At 50.4% G+C, this 18,467-nt stretch overlaps 6 protein-coding genes and 1 non-coding gene across 7 annotated transcripts; 5 read left to right on the top strand and 2 right to left on the bottom strand.

The window, feature by feature from the left end:
* Positions 1 to 358: 358 nt before the first annotated feature.
* Z518_10591 (uncharacterized protein) lies at positions 359 to 1,489 on the top strand (the record flags this gene model as incomplete). Its single annotated transcript, XM_013412133.1, has 2 exons — positions 359 to 505; positions 557 to 1,489. The coding sequence occupies 2 exons, from the start codon at positions 359 to 361 to the stop codon at positions 1,487 to 1,489; spliced, it is 1,080 nt and encodes a 359-aa protein (XP_013267587.1).
* A 538-nt stretch (positions 1,490 to 2,027) lies between these two features.
* Z518_10590 lies at positions 2,028 to 2,108 on the top strand. Its single transcript has one exon. It is a non-coding gene; the product is annotated as a tRNA-Val (tRNA).
* A 1,574-nt stretch (positions 2,109 to 3,682) lies between these two features.
* On the bottom strand, positions 3,683 to 3,952 carry Z518_10589 (uncharacterized protein; the record flags this gene model as incomplete). The annotated part of the gene is made up of 1 exon (XM_013412132.1): positions 3,683 to 3,952. The coding sequence occupies one exon, from the start codon at positions 3,950 to 3,952 to the stop codon at positions 3,683 to 3,685; it is 270 nt and encodes an 89-aa protein (XP_013267586.1).
* A 54-nt stretch (positions 3,953 to 4,006) lies between these two features.
* On the bottom strand, positions 4,007 to 7,742 carry Z518_10588 (uncharacterized protein; the record flags this gene model as incomplete). Its single annotated transcript, XM_013412131.1, has 2 exons — positions 4,007 to 7,675; positions 7,725 to 7,742. The coding sequence occupies 2 exons, from the start codon at positions 7,740 to 7,742 to the stop codon at positions 4,007 to 4,009; spliced, it is 3,687 nt and encodes a 1,228-aa protein (XP_013267585.1).
* A 389-nt stretch (positions 7,743 to 8,131) lies between these two features.
* Z518_10587 (uncharacterized protein) lies at positions 8,132 to 12,325 on the top strand (the record flags this gene model as incomplete). The annotated part of the gene is made up of 1 exon (XM_013412130.1): positions 8,132 to 12,325. The coding sequence occupies one exon, from the start codon at positions 8,132 to 8,134 to the stop codon at positions 12,323 to 12,325; it is 4,194 nt and encodes a 1,397-aa protein (XP_013267584.1).
* Positions 12,326 to 13,635: 1,310 nt separating this feature from the next.
* Positions 13,636 to 14,825, top strand: Z518_10586 (uncharacterized protein; the record flags this gene model as incomplete). Its single annotated transcript, XM_013412129.1, has 3 exons — positions 13,636 to 13,753; positions 13,809 to 13,942; positions 14,022 to 14,825. The coding sequence occupies 3 exons, from the start codon at positions 13,636 to 13,638 to the stop codon at positions 14,823 to 14,825; spliced, it is 1,056 nt and encodes a 351-aa protein (XP_013267583.1).
* A 1,888-nt stretch (positions 14,826 to 16,713) lies between these two features.
* Positions 16,714 to 17,754, top strand: Z518_10585 (uncharacterized protein; the record flags this gene model as incomplete). Its single annotated transcript, XM_013412128.1, has 2 exons — positions 16,714 to 16,851; positions 16,912 to 17,754. 2 exons carry the CDS (start codon positions 16,714 to 16,716, stop codon positions 17,752 to 17,754), a joined length of 981 nt encoding a protein of 326 aa, XP_013267582.1.
* Between the last annotated feature and the right edge of the window lie 713 nt (positions 17,755 to 18,467).

The raw sequence follows: 18,467 nt of genomic DNA, 5'->3' as shown, positions 1-18,467 counted from the left end.
CAAGAATCGGCGGCTCCGGTGACAACAAATTCCAGATGGAGGATATATTAACAGAAGATGATTTAAGTATATATGAATGCCCAGCCTTCTCCGCCAAACAGACCAAACAAGAGAAAACCTCATGTATAGTCCACGGAAATCGACAGTTTCGGTGATAAAAGACGCCAGATGGGGGATGAGATAGGATGAGCCAGAATATGTAAACGCATGGCCGTCCGTAGTTGAATGTACCAAACCAGGGAAATTCTCATCTATAGTTCCCAAGTCGCATTCTGGTTCTTTTTGGCAGTGCGTGTTTCTGCACTACCCTGTACGTTCTAGCATAGCCTTCAGCGTCAGACACAACTACACCGACAAAATGACAGCCACAACACACCCCGAGTTCAATGAGAAGACTGAAGGCATGGAAGTGGCCAAGGCATTCGCTGAGGCGATTCGCGGTAAGACCATATTGGTCACCGGCGTGAATCGCGGAGGGATTGGGTTCACGACTTCGGAGGCTTTGGTAAGGGATATTTCCACTCGAGCCTCGCACCCTGCTTGATGTATTAATTAGGCCTCTGAATTGCCAGGCCACCTCATCATTGCAGGCCGCAACCCATCCAAAACCCAGGAGAGCAGAGATGCTCTCAAGACGCAATTCTCCAACGTGGACTACCGTCCTCTCAAACTCGACCTCTCTAGCCAGCAAGCCGTTCGTGCTGCAGCCGCCGAGGTCCTTTCTTGGTCCGACATACCAGCCATCGACATCGTCGTGAACAGCGCTGCCGTAATGAACATCCCAGAGCGCACGCTTGGTGAAGACGGAATCGAGATGCATTTTGCGACCAACCACATCGCGCACTTCCTGTTCACCTGCTTGATTATGCCCAAGCTTCTCAAAGCCGCCGAGGCCAACCCCAAAGGAGCCACACGAGTGATCAGCGTCAGCTCGCTCTCTCCCCAGACAGCATGCATGCGATGGAGCGACATCAACTTCGAGAAAAGAAACAAAGACCTGCCGGAAACGGAGCGGCCGTTTTACGACATGCACAGGTTGTGGGGAGCGAAGGATATGGAGAATAAGGCGCATTTACCGCTAGAGGGGTACAATCAGAGCAAGGTGGCGAATGTGTTGTTTGGCATTGGGGCAAACAAGAGGTTGTGTGACAGTCATGGGATATTGAGCCTGGCGGTTCATCCGGGTATAATAGCTACAGAGCTCGGGAGGCACAACTTGCCGGAGACAAAGGAGGCAATCCAGGACATGCGGAAGAAGGGGTTGTTTTATTACAAAACCATGGGCGCAGGAGCGGCGACCAGTCTAGTTGCTGCGTTGGACCCGAAGCTGGGAGCAAGTGAGACTAAGGGTGGCAAAGAGAATTACGGGGCGTACCTCATTGATTGCCAGATCAGTGACAAAGCCTCTCCTCGGGCGGTGTCAAGCGACGAGGCTGAGAAGCTCTGGAAGCTATCCGAGGAATTGGTCAAAGAGAAGTTTGCTTGGTGAAAAGGTGCGAGTGTGTATTGTGTCATGACAAACTCGTAGCCGCGTCTAGGTTAATCCCGTCGCTAATACTGGTACTTCAATAAGTCTTCAACTTGGCCATTTTGTTTTGATCGACAGACCTGATCACTCTCTGGGAGCCCACTTGGGTACGTACGGGAGACCAAGTCGTTGGAATTTTACCTGGTAGCCTGAGCTGCAGCCTAAAGCGGCGGCACGACCCGCCAAAATCCGACCAGGCATTTTCCTCCAACCTGAGTTGGGATGTACCAGCAATTTGAGAGCAGGTACGAGTTTGCCGAAGGCGGAAGACCCTACCCTGAGGTAGCTTCGCGATGGAAGGTTATCAGCATCCCCTTTCAGAAGTAGTGTCGCATGTGGTCTCGGATTTGTATTCCTCAACATCAACCACAGAGGCCTTTTGGGAGCTGAGAGCGAAGCCCAATCCGAAGAACTTCTTTTGAGTCTATATTTTTTAATCCCAATTTATGGGTTGAAATTTTGTCCGGATGTTGACACAACAATTTCTGCTGGCCTTTGGAGTTCCTTAGTGTAGTGGTTTATCACATCTCCTTTACAAGCTATCCGGAGAAGGTCATGGGTTCGATCCCCATAGGAACTATTCCTTTTCTTTTTGCTCTTTATTCTCCGAGCTGCCTCTCCGCCTCAAAATCAATCTCAAGGTCGTATAAGATGAACACAGCAATGGGAAGGAGATGGGAGCTAGGCCATCTGGATGGTATTGTCTGCCGTTTGCCTCATACCTCCCTCGTCTCCTCACCACTCACAACGCTACACAAAAGAAACTGCAGGGACGCTGCGCCTCCGCCAGGAGAACCGGCATGTCGATGACAGGACAGCCTGGCCGCACTTTGATCTTTTCCCTACTCTCTTGTCACTTCGATACGATTCATCTAACAGTGGCGATAGTTCGTCCGTCGATGGACGTCTCGAGTTTGCGTATGGTCACCGGGCAACGCAAGCGCTCACCTCTGAGATTGTCGAACTTTTAACTTCTGGTCGATATGGCTGAAGAGGCCATCATGGATTCTCCTCCATTTGATACCAATCCGCCTGGCTGCTGCAGTGCTTCAATTTGTCGAATCTGGTTGACAGCAATTGCGCTTTGTAACTGAAAATACTATCTCACTGAGTCATATCATCGAGAGTGCTCGGTCACCCCAAATATTGTCAACGTCAATCAGGCCAAGGGAGAAAGCTTTAACTGGTATCGCCCAACCTTTCCTCAGACAAGGCACGGGGATAACTGATGGAGAACAAGCGATGGAGAGTTATCCGTCAAGCATTCAAGTCAACATGCAAGAAAGAGTTTAGGAAGTTCGAAGCCAACTTCTGGTCAATCTCACGGTCTTCTACGGATCAGCTGGACTAGTATTTACTACTCACTTAGTACTGATTATGTTAAAGTAATCGATCGAAAGAGGCATTATCAGAGGTCCATCTTCACCCGGCTAGAAGCAATGACGAGGAAAACCAACTTGCGGCCAGAGCCCTGTCCGCCGCTTCTGCTAATATCCACGCTGAGCTTTCTAAATTGAATCAGCAGATTTCACAATATCCGCCGCATTGATCAGTTGAGGACAGGAATCCATCAAGCAGGTATTGTTCACGACGATACGTTTGGATCCGGGCCTCGACACATCGAGCACAACCTCAACAATAATTAAAGATTCCAGGATTTGAAAGTCTTTTCAAGTCGCAGGTGTAATGATGTGGTCGATGCAATTGTCAAAAGGCCCAGGCATCTTCCTTTCAGTCAATTTTGCCGTACGATCTATGCACATGGCAATGTGCAAAGTCCTACATGCTTGGCCGCAAGCTGCGAGTCCTTCTCTCGCCAACACCCTGGGACAACACCTGGGCAAGCATGATATGCTGTTTCTTGAGCTTCTCAATAACTATTTATACTACTCTTACAAACTGGAAGGCCCCAAGGATCTATACGCCGAAGAGGAAATCAGCCTGGAGCACCCCAAGGCCGAATTCAGTCAAGGAGTCATGAAATCGCCAATGGGTGTAATGAGAGATGGGATTCACAGCCATTACAACATGCTAGGTCGAGGTGACAGCATTTCCCTCTGACAGTGTTCGACTATCGTTGCGTCAGTGGTGCTATTTTGAAGTCTTTGCTCGTTCAGGTTGGACTGCCTGTGTCTCATGAAAGCAGATGCAAAGCTATGAATGATTGCCGACCGCTTTCAGATCGCGCTTTCGTAGATTCAGTGAAGACGAATCCAGATAAGGTCCCGCTGCACGTCCTCCAGCAATCCATACTGTTTGACGGCTTCTCATGGCCCACGTGCTGATCCCAACGAGATGTGGGATTGGTGGACTCTCTGGCAGCGATTTGTCGAGGAAGTTTTCGATCATTTTACATGCAACGATAAGCTCAACGGTGATGTCGTCAAATGTTGGGCTGACACCGCGGAATTTATGCTTCTTCATGGCGCAGATACTTCAGTGACTTTCCGTTCCGATATTTTCAGCGGGAATCAAATTTTACTCCATAGCAAGCAGGCTCAAGACTTCCATGCCGACACCGGTAACTAAAATCCGACAGCCTTGTTTGGCCTCCTCGTTGACGTTGGAATCATCGTTAGCAAGAGCTTGATTCTGATCGTTACCATCAATGATCTCAAGCCCACTCACGTCCGCGACAGCTGTCCACCCACTCCATGATCGCTGGACATGAATGGCTTCGAGCAGAACATCGTCAGTGGGGTGAGCGGCTTTCTCCAAGTCAATATGTACAGACCATACCTTGGCGCGTTGGTCGTTGCCCACGGATATAGCGGCGAGGGAGAACCCTGTGGCTGTGTGTTTTGGACTCATGAATTTCAGGGCCGACACTGCAGCCGCGTGTGCGTGGGGTATGAGAATTGTTCGAAAATTGTGTCTGGGTGGGCGTGTGCCATTAGTGCTAGTATCGGCGGAGAGCAGCGTAAGACCCAATGCATTATCGTCACCGCCGGTCGCAATGAGGTAGGAATCTGAATTCAATTGGACAATGTCCATGGCTAGGATACTGCTTTGATGGGTCTTGTGGACTTCCAGTTGCGATGACGATGGCGATGGCGACAGCAACTCCAACCCTTTCTCCTCGGTCTTGGTTATGAGATTGAGATTGATGGCGCTGAGGTTCAAAAACCCATTCGTTCCGGCGGAGAGTATTTGCGTCTGAGTCCCCAGGAGAGATGATTCCGGTGAGAGGAAAGACGCCTGCATCACGCAGAACGTCCCATAGTTGATTTCGCGTAATGTTTCGAACATGCCTTGATTCCGCGCCGTGATCGAGGGCGTGTATTGTACGATCTTGGTTTTGCCGTTCGAGTAAGCCAGTGCGAGCGTAAATTTCTCTTCCTCTTGTTGGATAACGTCATTTTTATTCGGATGTGTTGCAATGTCAAGGTTCGCGACTGCGTAGGCTCTTAAATCAAAGCTCATGATCCTGGCGTCTGAGTCTGGGTCCTCGTCTTCTTGTGGAATCATGTCCCATAGCACGACACCGATGCTGATACAAGGCACATCAAAACTGAGTTTCCAGGCGTAGAATTCTTCGCAGCCGGCACTGCTGAAGAGATACTTTCCCGAAGGGGAGAAGAGGAGGTGCTGAAGTCCGGTCGTGTGGCGCTTGAGTGTCGCTAAACTATGGAATGTTGTGCTTAATTGTGATTCGTGGTCGGAATCAGAAAGTTTGGATGGGAATCTTTCTGTTCCAGAAAGCGCGAATAGGCGGATCGTCGTGTCTTCGGCTCCTGTGGCTATGAGAGTTCGGGGTCGCTTGTAGAATTCGCTGTTCGTATGTGTGTAAAGAACGGGACTGCGTGCCACGGCCTTGATTTCGCGACCGTGTCCCCCTTTCAGAATGACTTTGTGGCTGGCCGACCTAGCAGTGTACCAATTAAATTTTCCAGCTTTAGTCCAGACGAAAGATCTTGTATCCGGTATTATCTGCTGTGATGAGTGAAGAGAGCTATCTCTGCTAGAGTAGGCGGCGGAGTCTTTATAGGCCCAAGTCCGATGAGCTCCGCCGCAGTTGACGGATAGAATTGTTGATTGCTGTGTCTCGTTCCATACCACGAAGGAAGTAGAGCGGAAGCCGTACAGCACTAGGTCTGGAACAGTGGTTGAATGTGGGTCTTTTCCCTCGGGTTGGTGGGAGAAATAGGCTCCTTCGATATTTGGACCAAACGGAAGGGAGGAAAGGTGGATCGTCGAGAATGTCGGTTCGATATAATGCGTGGACTGACGATCCCAGTCGAGACGATGGATTGCATAGTTCCCGTCTCGACCTGTTGTCAAGATGTATGATGTTCTTCCCATGATGTCGCTCGTCGTTGCGGTATGCCCGAGAATGTTGATCGAAGTAACACAGTCGGATCCGTGGATGTGGCGGAGACAGAATGGCTCTCCAGAATCTTCCGACTCGAACGGGAGGTCCGAGTAGATTGCAAGTGCACCAGCACGGGAGCCGAGAAATAGGATTTGGTTCGAGCGGTCGTAACAAATCGATGCGATGGTGAAAGTATCTGGCAATTTCAGGGTTGTTTTCTTTAATCGAAATGAGCTGCCATCCTTGGTCAACCAGAGAATAACTGCGTGTTGGTTTGACAATACCACGACAATGCAGTTTGAATTCGGCGAGGCTGGGGAATTTGGAGTTTGGTTAGAGGCGCATCGGATCCAAGAGACGCCCGATTCGAGGGAGATTGGAATAGAAATTGGAGCGTCGTCACCTTGTCGCAATACTGACAAGTCGCCTTGCTGGGTAGCTAGAAGAGTCACTCCATCAACTTCAGAGTTGCAAATTGAAAGACCACCCTTGCTAGTGCTTTTGCTGATTCGCTTCCAGTTGAGAGTCCCATTTTTGATGGTAAGCAGGAACAGATGGCCTTGATCTGTTGTGGCGAGGCATTCACTCTGATTGCGCAGCAGGTAATGTTTCAGTGCATTAGACGAACTGGTAACTTCCTTGAACGGGATGGAATAGGTGACCGAGTCGTTCATGGCCGCACTGATCGTGTCGAATCGCCTTGATATGATCTGCCCGTCTGCGCCGCCGGTGAAGACTGTGACACTATGGTCCTCACTGAGCTGCGACATGGACCAGGCATTCTTCCCAGAGTGGTAACGGTCATTGGAGACGGGCGTAATTTGTGCCGTTGTCTGTTTGCTCGGTCCCACTTCCTTCGAGGTTTCAATTGACCATAACTGACAAGCAGCGTCCTCTCCTCTCGATAATAGGTGCACCCCATTGCAACCTTGATTCTGGGGTGTTTTTAAAAATTCAACCCCCCATATGCGTGACAGATGACCCCAAGCAGACGCTAGCTGAGGGATTTTAGCATGAGTCGCACTTCCGAAACCGGTTTCAGTCGACATGAGAGGAGTATTGGTGTCTGAAAATAGCTGGTCACAATCACTGATGTCCCAGATCCTTATGGTCCTGTCGTCGCTACAGCTCGCCAGGAGGCGCTTATGGCCATTATTCAGATTAAGTTCCTTCGATATGGCCACGCCAAATACAGAGCCGGTGTGTCCATTAAAGACATGTTTTAATTGCGTGGACCATTCTTGGTCGTGGTCTTGCTTGGAACAAGTCCAAACGAGGATTTCTCCGAAAACCGTTCCAGAGGCGACGATAAATACCCCATGCCTTGCTACCACCAGTTGTGCAGAGTATAAAAACGTGGCCGGCCCTTGCACAACGGAGAGTTTTTCGTAGCGGGATAAGTCTAGTGAATCGCCCTCGTGCAATAGCAGTCGGAATAATACATTGTGGGCTGTCAGTATCCAGATGCTTGCGCCGAGAACGGCAATGTCGAGAATCCAGTCTCCTGAATCGAATTCCCTTGCCAGGTGGAGGGTAAATTCAGGTGCGGAAGGGTCTCTGCCACCCACTCCTACTGCAAGCCTGCCAAACCGCATCAGAGACCCTCCCCAGATGACGACGTCAGTCTGATGATGCTCATATGGATGGACAGAATTGTCATTAGCGGCGGTTACAATGCCATGCACCGGCTGAGATACGAAGACTCGTACAGACAGAATCTGATGGCCGTTTCCATTGTAAGCATGGACATACGGTCCTTGCCCTGCCAATAATATCACATTTTGACCGGCCTTTCCTGATTGAAGGGCGGTGACTGGTAGACATGTGCCGTGGGGCTGAGAGATTCAGTAGGGGTCGAAGGTAATGCATGCGTCTGACTCTTACCTTGAGCATACATGTCATTGAACTTTTGGGGTTCGTGTCGCCTCAACCCTATGAGATATGTCAGTGGAGAGGAAAATTCTCGACGGTGGAACCAAGGCGGAGGCGGAGGAGGGCGCCAAGACCCCTGATTACTGGCTGCAGTAGGAAGTTTGCTGCCAGCGGCCGCTTCGAACAGGAAGAAAAACCTGGAATAACCTGAACCTCAGAGATCTGGGACTGCCCTCACCGCCATCTCAAGTCTGTGTTGCCAGCAATAGCATCTCATTTTGTCACATACTCCTCTTATTGCTCCCCAAAGAGGATGACCATCGACAACTTCCAACCGGAGGAGGAATCTGGAAACCCAGCATTGTCACTTTCTGACGCGTTGATAATATAAGACTCCCTTGCAATGATCCAAGCCCAAGATGAACGGGCACATTCGATTTTATACCGCTTCACATACAAGGCAGCTCCGACAAGAAGGCCAAGTCCGTCGAGAATCGCCGCGTCCAAGCCATGGACAGCCAGAGCGGATTCTGTCGTCACGGGGACTCAACAACAACATGAGTTCCAACAGGCACACGGTCATTGTCTTGAGTGATTCCGAAGAGGAAGACGACGACGAAGAAGACGCGCCCAACAGGGAACCGGAGCCCATAGACTTGACCAACGATGATGATGCGTCTGCTCCGCGTCGGGTACCCATCATTCTGTCGCAACCGCGTCTTGCCGCCAAAAAGCAAACTTCACTGCCACTCCTCCGAGGTCAACAAATGCCCTTAGACCGGGTCGAACTTACGCGAATAAAACTTCCTCTAATTAATAATCAGCCAAAGTGCGCACAAAATTCCATGTCCGCCCCCGTGGCACGACAACAGTCCGCATCCCAGAATGACGGGGTTTCCACTCCCCGCCAGAAGTCTCAACCTCGAGTGACAAATGAGGTCCAGGAGCCGCCTTCAAACGGGATCACACCTCAATCTACGTTTATTCCTCAATATATTTCTTATCATAGGGAGAAGAACATTAATCCTCTACAGGAGCGTGTAGAAATCACGGATCCTAACTGGGAAAAGGCGGTTGAAAAAGCCTTCGAAGAACCCGCCCAATTCAATGCGGTGGAAAAGACGCAACCATCAGCGAACATCAACAGCCCGGTCTGTGATACCTGCAATTTTCAATCCAGACAGTGTGATGGGCTCCGACCCTGTACACAGTGCAACTCGATAGGGCGAGGTGATCGGTGCACGTATCTGATGTCGCCGCTACCTTCTGAGCGACGGTCACTGGTGGTCAGACTCCCACTACTAAGCCCAAGCAATATTCCCAGTGGAGGCAACCTGGAAAGTCCTACAACTTCGGAGCACGAACCAGGATGTGGCGGAGGTAAGAGTAATGGTATGGCAGGGTCGGACAATGCCATGTCAAATAATAGAGCTTCTACTGAAACCGCCAAAACTAAAGCCGCCCTCCAAAACCGCCAAATACGCACCAGAGAAGGCGTGGAGAACAATCTTCCAAACCGATTGGAGCGAGATGAACCTACCGGCGGACTCGACCGGGAAATCTCAGACAGTGAAGCACACACGAGTGAAACAGACATCCAGCTCGACAATGAGAGCGACGCGACAGGAAAGTCGACGGATCCGGTTGACCAAGATCAAACTGAACCCGACATCGAGACGGTGAGACGGCTGGTAGAGAGACTACGTAGGGACCTTCACGCGTGGCAAGAAGAATTCGTTCAAGCGGACTTAAGGAAAGCGACAGTCGCCATGAGAGGTTGGCCACGAGCCCGACTTGATTCAACATTGTCAAATCCATTTCAAAAAATCACCCAGGAGCGAATGACCGCTTCGGGCAATCCCCTTCCGTCCCCGGAGAGACCACAGCAGAGAAAGTTGACCATCGTTCGCGCGCCTGAGAGCTCATTTTGGACAGGGTCAATCTTGTTACCCAAATACAAGGCTATTGGACGAGTTTCATCGAGTTTTTTGGCCCCAAATTTTCGCACAGCCAAATATCGGCCTTACGACGCGGAAGACGAAATTCAAGACCCAGAAGCCACAGAAAAATATGCGGAACTCGAGCAGAGATTCAACAATAACTATGACAGCCTAAAGGCCCAGCGAAGCTGTCAAGAACAGATCTGGCTCTGGAGGCCTTGGGCAGACGAACTCCTTTCGTGCCTGGGCATCGAGAGAAGTGATATACTCTATTACTACACCGTGAACCACTTCGATCCGGGCCGTCAGTGTGCATGCGGATGGTCTGCAGAAAGCTCCAAGGCATGGAGAGAAGAGCAATTTCGAAGATGCAGAACCTGTGAACTTGTGGACCCCGAAAGTCGATGGACACATTTCAGTGAAACTTTCAGCAAACTGCCAGTGCCTGACGACAGGAGTCTTGCGCTTGCGGGACTCGCGGCTCATGCTTTCCATGAGATGACCAGAGTAAGTCTATGGCACATTGCTCTCGGTGGTATTTTGCAGCCAAGGTATGAGGATCCTCAAGCCATTGTCAAAAAAGGATCTACTTTCTGCGTGATCTGTTATCGTCATCAATGTCCGGATCATGGATCATATGAGGAACCCATTGATGAAGACCGTGGGGTCAAAGATCCCGAAGAGCTCAAGGCTTTTATCAACGATGAGGAGCAGGACCGCAATCTTCGAAAATTTATGATCCTACCTACACGGACTAGGGAGGAATCCGCCCCCCATGTTTGTGGATTGTTTTGTGTCGATACCTCGCAGAATTTGCGACAGCTCATCGGACGCCGAGAGGATGGATGTATTGCTGGTGATAGCAGGCCAACCCCTCAGACCACGCAAAGACTTGAAGATGATGATCTTTGTGGACCCTCGTGTTTCTGGGACGTGGCGAACCGACCGAATTGCAAGATGTCCGACATCAATTTTCGGCCATTTATTTCGCATTCACAGAAACTTCTGGTGGAGAAACTGATGCAGTTTTACATGAATAACAAAAGAGGACCTTGTCTTATTGCCCGCATCGTCAAAGACATCGGTTGTTTGATGGTTTTTCATCATATGGTATTTCGCATATCCCGAGTGCCTCACCCGGGCGCCGATGCAGGCTTAACGTCTGACAGTAGTACTGCTCAGCGTCACCACAATCACATGCGCAAGAAAAAGAAACCTGTGCCCACAATTGATGTTTCAAGAAGTGCGGAGCTGGATCAACGGCCACCCTTCATTCCATGCTCTCATGATGGTCCCTGCTACAATAATCCAGCCTGTACCTGCTCCAGGAGCAAGGTCCATTGTGAAAGATTTTGTGGCTGCGACGACTCTTGCAAACGGCGCTTTCGGGGTTGTAGCTGCACGACTCGTGGCAGCAAAAACTGCTTCAAAGATAGCCGATGCGAGTGTTGGAAGCACAATCGTGAATGTGATCCGTATCTATGTGGAAAGTGCGGTGTGATTGACGTCCTGGATTCCTCCAACAAATACAGAGATGAGGTCCGAAAAGGACGATGCAAGAACAATCGGATCCAGCTGGGGCTCCCTGCGCCTACCACCAAGGCCCCGAGTCAAGTGCAAGGCTACGGCCTGTACAGCCGGGCAGAGATTGCCAGTGGCGACTTCATTGGCGAGTACACTGGAGAGGTCATCAGCATTTCAGAAGGTGACAGGCGAGGCGCCATGTATCACGTCTTAAACCAGGAATACCTGTTTGTCATCAACAAAGGCCAAGAGATCGACGCGTCGAATCATGGTAACAAGATGAGATTCATGAACAACTCGCAGAGAGAGGAACACATTAATGTTGAACCCAAGAAATTATGGTGCAGCGGCGTAGTCAGGGTTGGACTCTTTGCAAAGAGACTGGTCCGAGCTGGTGAGGAACTGCTGTACAATTATAACTATCCGGAATCGGTGGTGAAAAATTTCTGGGAACCAGGCGAAAGGCCTGCCAACGCTAGGGGGCTAATTCCTCTGACTCAAGAACGCCTCGCTAGAACCACTGGAGCAAACAAGCTTGCAGAGGAGAACGGCCACGACATGCACGACGACAATGGTCAGTCCCCGTCGTTGACTCGCCGCCCAAAACGGAAGAGACCGGTTGGAGAAAGTCCTCTTCTCAACGGCATGGATTCAGAAACCTCGACGGATGAGATACTCGAAATACCAGCAATTGACGATTCAGAAGACTCGGACTACGAGACCAATGATCTCGTGTCTGATGAGGGCGACTCGGACGAAGACTCGGACGAAGACTCGGATCTGGGTCCAATCGAAGAACCGCAGTCGCGAGGAGGAAGCTCCTCCAATGGTCGTCCGCGTAGAGCAATTCGAAACTCGTCCCTTCAAGGTCGTTGGTCCAGTGGTTCAAAGACCGTTAGGAATACCAAGTCCGGGGAGATTAACGGTCTAAGGGACGGGTCGACAAGAAGAAATCACAGTCGAAATAATCTGGATTCAAGGAGCAGGAGCAAGAAGGACATTTCTATGGTAGGCCGGCAGAGGAGGATAGGACCCAACGATAAGAGGTATGGAGGCAAGGCGCAACAGCAGGCATGGCGGACGAGAAGGCTCAACGAAAGTCTGGGCATCCCGCCGAACAGCATATCACCTAGAGGACGGCGATCTTAATGTTGAGGATGGAAACGACCGTTCGCAGCGACGAGTAACATTGACTGAGGCATGCATCGAAGAAAGGTCAAGGATTCTTCCCTCCTTTGGATCTGGGGCCCGGCTGTTGACGTGCAGAGTGGAGGCCCAAATTCTGCAGGTCAACAGGGGAGAGACAGCGAGAGAGTCGAGCTTGTTCTCTCCCAAATATCTCCTCCCATACTTCTATGGCAAAATCTACTACGTATGTCTCAAGTCAGAATATGCTCGGGACAGGATGGATTCTAAACGGGAATTGAGTTTGTAGGCCGTGCTTGGTTGCTTGATAAGTTGCCAGTCGAACGTAGTTCGATGACGTGAGCGGCTTGTTGCTTCGAGTTGGAAGCTTGTGCCCCAAATGCCCCAAACTGCCGTCACCGACAGCTGCATCGTGAGCGGTTATTCAGCTTACACCATCCAAGAAGCCTATTCCGTTTTCCAGTAGAGTTCCCTCCATAGCCTCAGTACAGAACCAGCTCGGCTGCAGCAGCTCCCCCTGGCTTCAGAGGTCCCCAAATCTTTGTTGCTGGACTTTGTAACTGCGCCGCTCGAATGTTTTGATATAAGATTTTTTTTTTTTTTTTTTTTAAATCCAACCTTATTTCGAATATTCAACACTCCCAATAGTCGATTAATTTGGTAAGTCGATGCTTGTTGTTTGATCTTGCTTCGATTTCTAGTCGATCTGGGGCGGGGGGGCCAGTGCTCGTCGACGGGCCCCTGGTCAGTGAAAGTGGAGTTGGAGGTGATGCCTGTGGCTGGCCTCATTTCATTATCCAGGGAGAGAAGAACGATGGCGTGGCTTCTTGTTGTTGTTGTCGTTGTTATTCTGTTCCACACAACTGGTAGCATTTGAAGATTGGGTTGACTTTGATTATGCCCTCAGTAACAGAACGAACAGTCTGAACACGAGACCCCGGGAGCGTTGTCTGGTCACTTTAGTGCGCAGGTACAAGGAAGAGTGACTCCGGGAGTGGCAAAAGTCCAGCACAGCGGGAGTACCAGCAGCTCCCGCACCCATCCGGGACGTCATCCTCGCCCTCAGATCCAACTCAGCCCATCAAACACCATCATCGCCATCTTCGTCTTCGCTGACCTTGGTCTTCTCTTTATTCTCCTACTTCCACATGTCTACCACTTGAAGCTTGCCGGACTGCTGTTACTATTTCAAATCCTCTCAATCCTCTCTACTGACACACCAAAACTGACGCGGCCTGCGCTGCCGGTTCCAATCCCGCTGAGCACGAGCCCCTCCGAACACCTGCCTTCAATCACCACTGCCACCTCCCAAGATGCATCGCACCTATTCTATGCGCCAATCGCGCGCCCCTACGGCTTCTCAGATTGAAAATCCTCCACCACCACCTTCTTCCACAAAGAGTGGCCGCCTGTTCGGTCGATCCAACTTCGGTATGGCCATCCAGCTCCTGTTCCACAACGCGTGCTCACCACCAGGGTAAATTAGGACATGCCTTCCGAAAAGGAACTGCCGGCGCCTTTGGGCCAGACCTTGCAAAGAAGCTTTCCCAGCTCGTCAAGATGGAGAAGAACGTCATGCGCAGTATGGAGCTGGTTGGTCGAGAAAGAATGGAGGTCGCTGTAAGTCCTCTATCTGAGACAAATCGCACAATTTGGGTTCAATGGAAGTACGAAACCTGACACCAGCTTCCCTTTGTAGCAACAACTGTCCATCTGGGGCGAAGGTTGTGACGAGGATGTTAGCGATGTCACGGACAAACTCGGAGTCCTCATCTACGAGATCGGAGAATTGGAAGATCAATTTGTTGACCGTTATGACCAATATCGTGTGACCATCAAGTCAATTCGCAACATTGAAGCTTCGGTGCAGCCTTCTCGAGACCGGAAACAAAAAATTACCGACCAGATTGCCCAACTCAAATACAAGGAACCAAACAGCCCGCGGATCGTTGTTCTTGAGCAGGAACTTGTCCGTGCCGAAGCGGAATCACTCGTGGCCGAGGCACAGTTGTCAAACATCACTCGTGAGAAGCTCAAGGCTGCTTTCACCTACCAATTTGATGCGATCCGCGAACACTGCGAAAAGGTAGCTATCATTGCTGGGTATGGCAAGCACTTGCTTGAACTCGTCGACGATACTCCGGTGACCCCTGGCGAGACCCGAACCGCATATGATGGCTACGAGGCTTCCAAGGCCATTATTCAGGACTGCGAAGATGCATTGACCAACTGGGTGACATCCACGGCCCAGGTCACCTCGAAGCTCTCGACCCGTTCACGCACACTCAGCCAAAGACGGAAGAGCAATATTGCCCACCGCGAGGGCGTGGATTTGGCTGGCCAAGATCCGCCGATGAAGAATGACCGCGACAGCTGGGTGCCTGCGGGACAACATGGCGAATATGAGCAAGAGGAAGAAGAGGAGGAGGAGGAAGAGGAAGAAGCACCTGCTGGGACCAATGGTGAGTCTCGACGTCGGACCGTGGATGCCACGGCTGCATAAATCTTGGATCGGTGGAGGCTAATGAGGGATGGCAGGACAACATGCTGTTCCAGCGTAAGCGCGAACAAATCCCACACCAGCCACACTTGGAAGCAGGAAAGAAAAGAGTGGATGAGTTAGTGGTGGGAAGAAAGCCACTGTCAAGACAAATACTCCCCTGGATATTAAATTGGCGTAAGGACAGAAGTGATATTCTCATGTGCGCGATCGAAGGTTGACATGTGTTCCCATTGGTGCCTATGCAACGAGGAATGCCTTTTTATTGTTTCCTCTTAAGTTCTGTGTTTTTGGCCGCATCATAATCTCCCGCATCTTGGATCGAGTCAAGTCAACAATGAGGTACCATGGAGCACACAAACGCGTAATTCTACACCGATTCGACTCCAGCCGGATCATGTCCATCCCTCGATGTCGGATCCGAATCGAACTGGACCACGACAAGTCGAATGGAATAGTTGGGAGAAGGAAGACAAAAGTGGAGAGAGGAGATTTCAAATACACTTTTTGTTCGCAGAGTTCAATACTGTAGGTGATGAAATAATGGCTGCTAGGTGTTTGCGTTGCTTGATTGAGGCGGATATTTTGGAGATCATCTGTGCCTGACTGTCAGACCGAGTACGCGGCGCCCTCAGCCTTGTTCGTAGGCCGATTGTTTCAGCTCAGGTCCGTTGCGTTACGGAGTTCTGCCAACCTCCAAAAATCAGAATCACGTGGCATTGAGACCGTGGTCAGGCACTGCAAAGTCGTCTGCTATCGGGCTGTTGCGCAAGCTGAAGACGTAACGGATGCCGTATCTAGGCACAAGGGGGATAGGAGATTTGACCAATTGGATCAGCAGCACAGCTCGCGTAACGTAGCCGGATCCTATTAATAGGCTTGCTGACTCTACGATCAAGCTGCGCGGTCTCGACAACCATGCCGAGATAGAGGGTGAATTGGATTCATCCTTTAGGATTGCGATTGCGGATTTGGGCTGTACAGTAGGAGGATCTTGGAAAATTCGCCAAAGAACAGCTGAAGAGAAGGGATACTCTCTAGAGATCTCGTGGGCAGATGGAGAACAATTCAGTGGTTCATGCTCGCAATCATATTGTATCGCAATTCACGTGACTCAAGTTTTTTCACAAGATCTTGTTGGTTTAGGTCCAATCTCGCTGTCTACAGTTTCTTCTTCCTTTTTTTGGCCAAGACGATCCATATCTTGAAACGAGCCACGGTCTTGGATCACCTGCGCCGGTTAACAAGATCAGACGAGATCTGTTTCCCCCCAGCAGGGTGCCCAGCCTTTCTTAGTACGAGTACCAAATGGGGCTACCTAGCGGCCAACGCAGTGCCTTGACACTTTTGGCTGTGCAAATACAACAACGTGTTATGCTGCTGAGCCACTACTCCATCCCACAAGCTGTGCCACCTGAATTGCTGAACTAGGTTGCTGGGCCTGCATCTCAAATACTCTTCCTTCGTCTCGACCTTTTCACTTTCTTCAGCTGCTGTGTTCCTCTTTTTATCCTCTTCATTTCTTGAACTGAGTCATCTAACGCATAACCATCTCCACCTTACCTGATCACCCCTGTGCCGCATCCACTACTCAATTGGCCCCCCCCCAAGTGCTGACAACCCCCAACTCCCCCTCTTCGATCTCAGCTTAAAGATATTCTGAACACGAATCCAGAAACTTATCCTCTCTCTCGTCACTGACCTTTCAAAACAATCCCATCACCTTTTTCCACCACTATCCTCGTCGGCATCGACCCATCGATTTCTCGGCACCAAATCACGGACTGTTCCCTGCACCCCCAACAACAAATACATCTTTCAGCGCATCTGAATCACAAATCCTCCGACAAACCTCACACTAACAACTCTCATTTCCCCCAAGCACAACACGATGGTCAATGCAGGCCGCGTCTGCTGTATAACGGCACCTTTCCTCCTCTCAATAGGAGTCTTAATATGTCTAGTACTGGTGTTCCTGGCCGGTACTTTCGACCGCAACAAGACTGTGGACGACCTCTACTTCCTCAAGGTAAATCAAACTCATGTCCATCCAGTGTCTCTGAGTCTGACCCCCCATTTCCTCAACTAGATCGATCTGACAAACCTCACACTCTCATCCTCTGCAAACCTCTTAGATGATCTAAGCGGTGGTAACACCACCATCCTGGGCGGTGCCCTCGAAGCTGCCAAGCAGTCACTGGGAATGAAAGATTACTACACCATCTACCTGCGTAGCTACTGCAGCTGGAACGGTGATGACACTTACGCCAACTGCACCGACCCCGAAGCCTACTTCTGGTTCAACCCCATCAATATCTGGGGCCTGAACAACACCGGTGTCCCAGTCGACGACTACCTGCCCCAGACCTTCCGCGATGGCCTCGACGCCTATCACGCCGCCAGCAAAGCCCTCTTCTACCTCTACGTCTTCGCCCTCTCCGCCGCCTGCGTCACCATCCTCGTAGGCTTCTCCGCAATTTTCTCACGATGGGGCTCCTTCTTTACCACATTCTGCGCCTCGGCCATGGCCATCCTGATCCTCGGCGCCTCCATCACCGCTACAGCAGTCTACATTGTTCTCCGCACGGCCCTCAATGAGACTCTGAAAGACGATTATGGCATTGAATCGAGCATCGGTACCAGTGTGCTTTCTGTCACTTGGATTGGGACTGCACTGGCTCTAGGGGCTGGCTTCTTCTGGCTCCTCTCCGTCTGTTGCTGTAGTGGTCGCAGCCCGTATAATCCTGGAAACAGGGAAGCTAGGCGTACTCGTGCCGAGAAGACCCCTTATTCCTATGAAAGAGTGGGAAGCCCTTATATGGGTCCTACTGATCACCAGAGCGTTCCCCTGAATACTCTTGGACCCCATGGTGGCGGATATCATGATCAGAGAGGAAGCGCTTATGAACCGTTCAGACCGCAGGGAATGTAAACGGGCTCCCGGTTTTGAGCCCGTGTCAGCTGAGGCTTTTTGGGACATGAAATGCATGAACTTCAATGGATGTGATTTGATCGGGAAGAAGATTCACCATTATGGTCTTGGACGGGGCGGTTGTTCGTGAGATGGCTGCGCTTCTACGGGGGTTCAAGCGTGCAATCCTTCTGGATCTTGACGTAAGAGCGGTCAGGAATCGGTCCGGGTTCGCGGGTGGCTGTCTCAAAATTGGCTCTGAAAACGCTATGGCTATGGATGGGGTCTTCGCCGGCTGAACGTTCAACTGTTATACAACGGACCGCGGACAGAGAACGACAGAGAACCAAGCCTGCAATTTGAATTCAGATCACAAATCCAATGAAACTCAGGTATATGAGCTTCGAGCCTCAGGCTGAACACTATTGTGTTGACATTCTAGCGCCCAAAAAAAAAGGGCCGTTATGTTTTTTTTTTTTTTGGAGCGTGGAGTTCGGGAAAGCTCTATGTGGGTAAGGGATATCTACATTTTCTTGATCAATGTATACATTATGGAGTAAATGAACAAGGTAGGGATCTGTGCTTGGGAACTTTTGAATTCTGGAGTCTGGATTTGGAAATCGGATATCGGAAAATAGTTATAAGAATTCACAAAGACTTCACCTCGCGATTAGCGTATAGTCTGCCTATTTCTGTTTTCTCTTCGCTATTTCTCTCCCCTTCTTGTGAACCAA

Source organism: Rhinocladiella mackenziei, assembly GCF_000835555.1.
Source record: "Rhinocladiella mackenziei CBS 650.93 unplaced genomic scaffold supercont1.9, whole genome shotgun sequence".
Taxonomy (NCBI): domain Eukaryota; kingdom Fungi; phylum Ascomycota; class Eurotiomycetes; order Chaetothyriales; family Herpotrichiellaceae; genus Rhinocladiella; species Rhinocladiella mackenziei.
The sequence above is the reverse complement of the archived record's forward strand: the minus strand, read 5'-3'. Positions and strand labels throughout refer to the sequence as shown.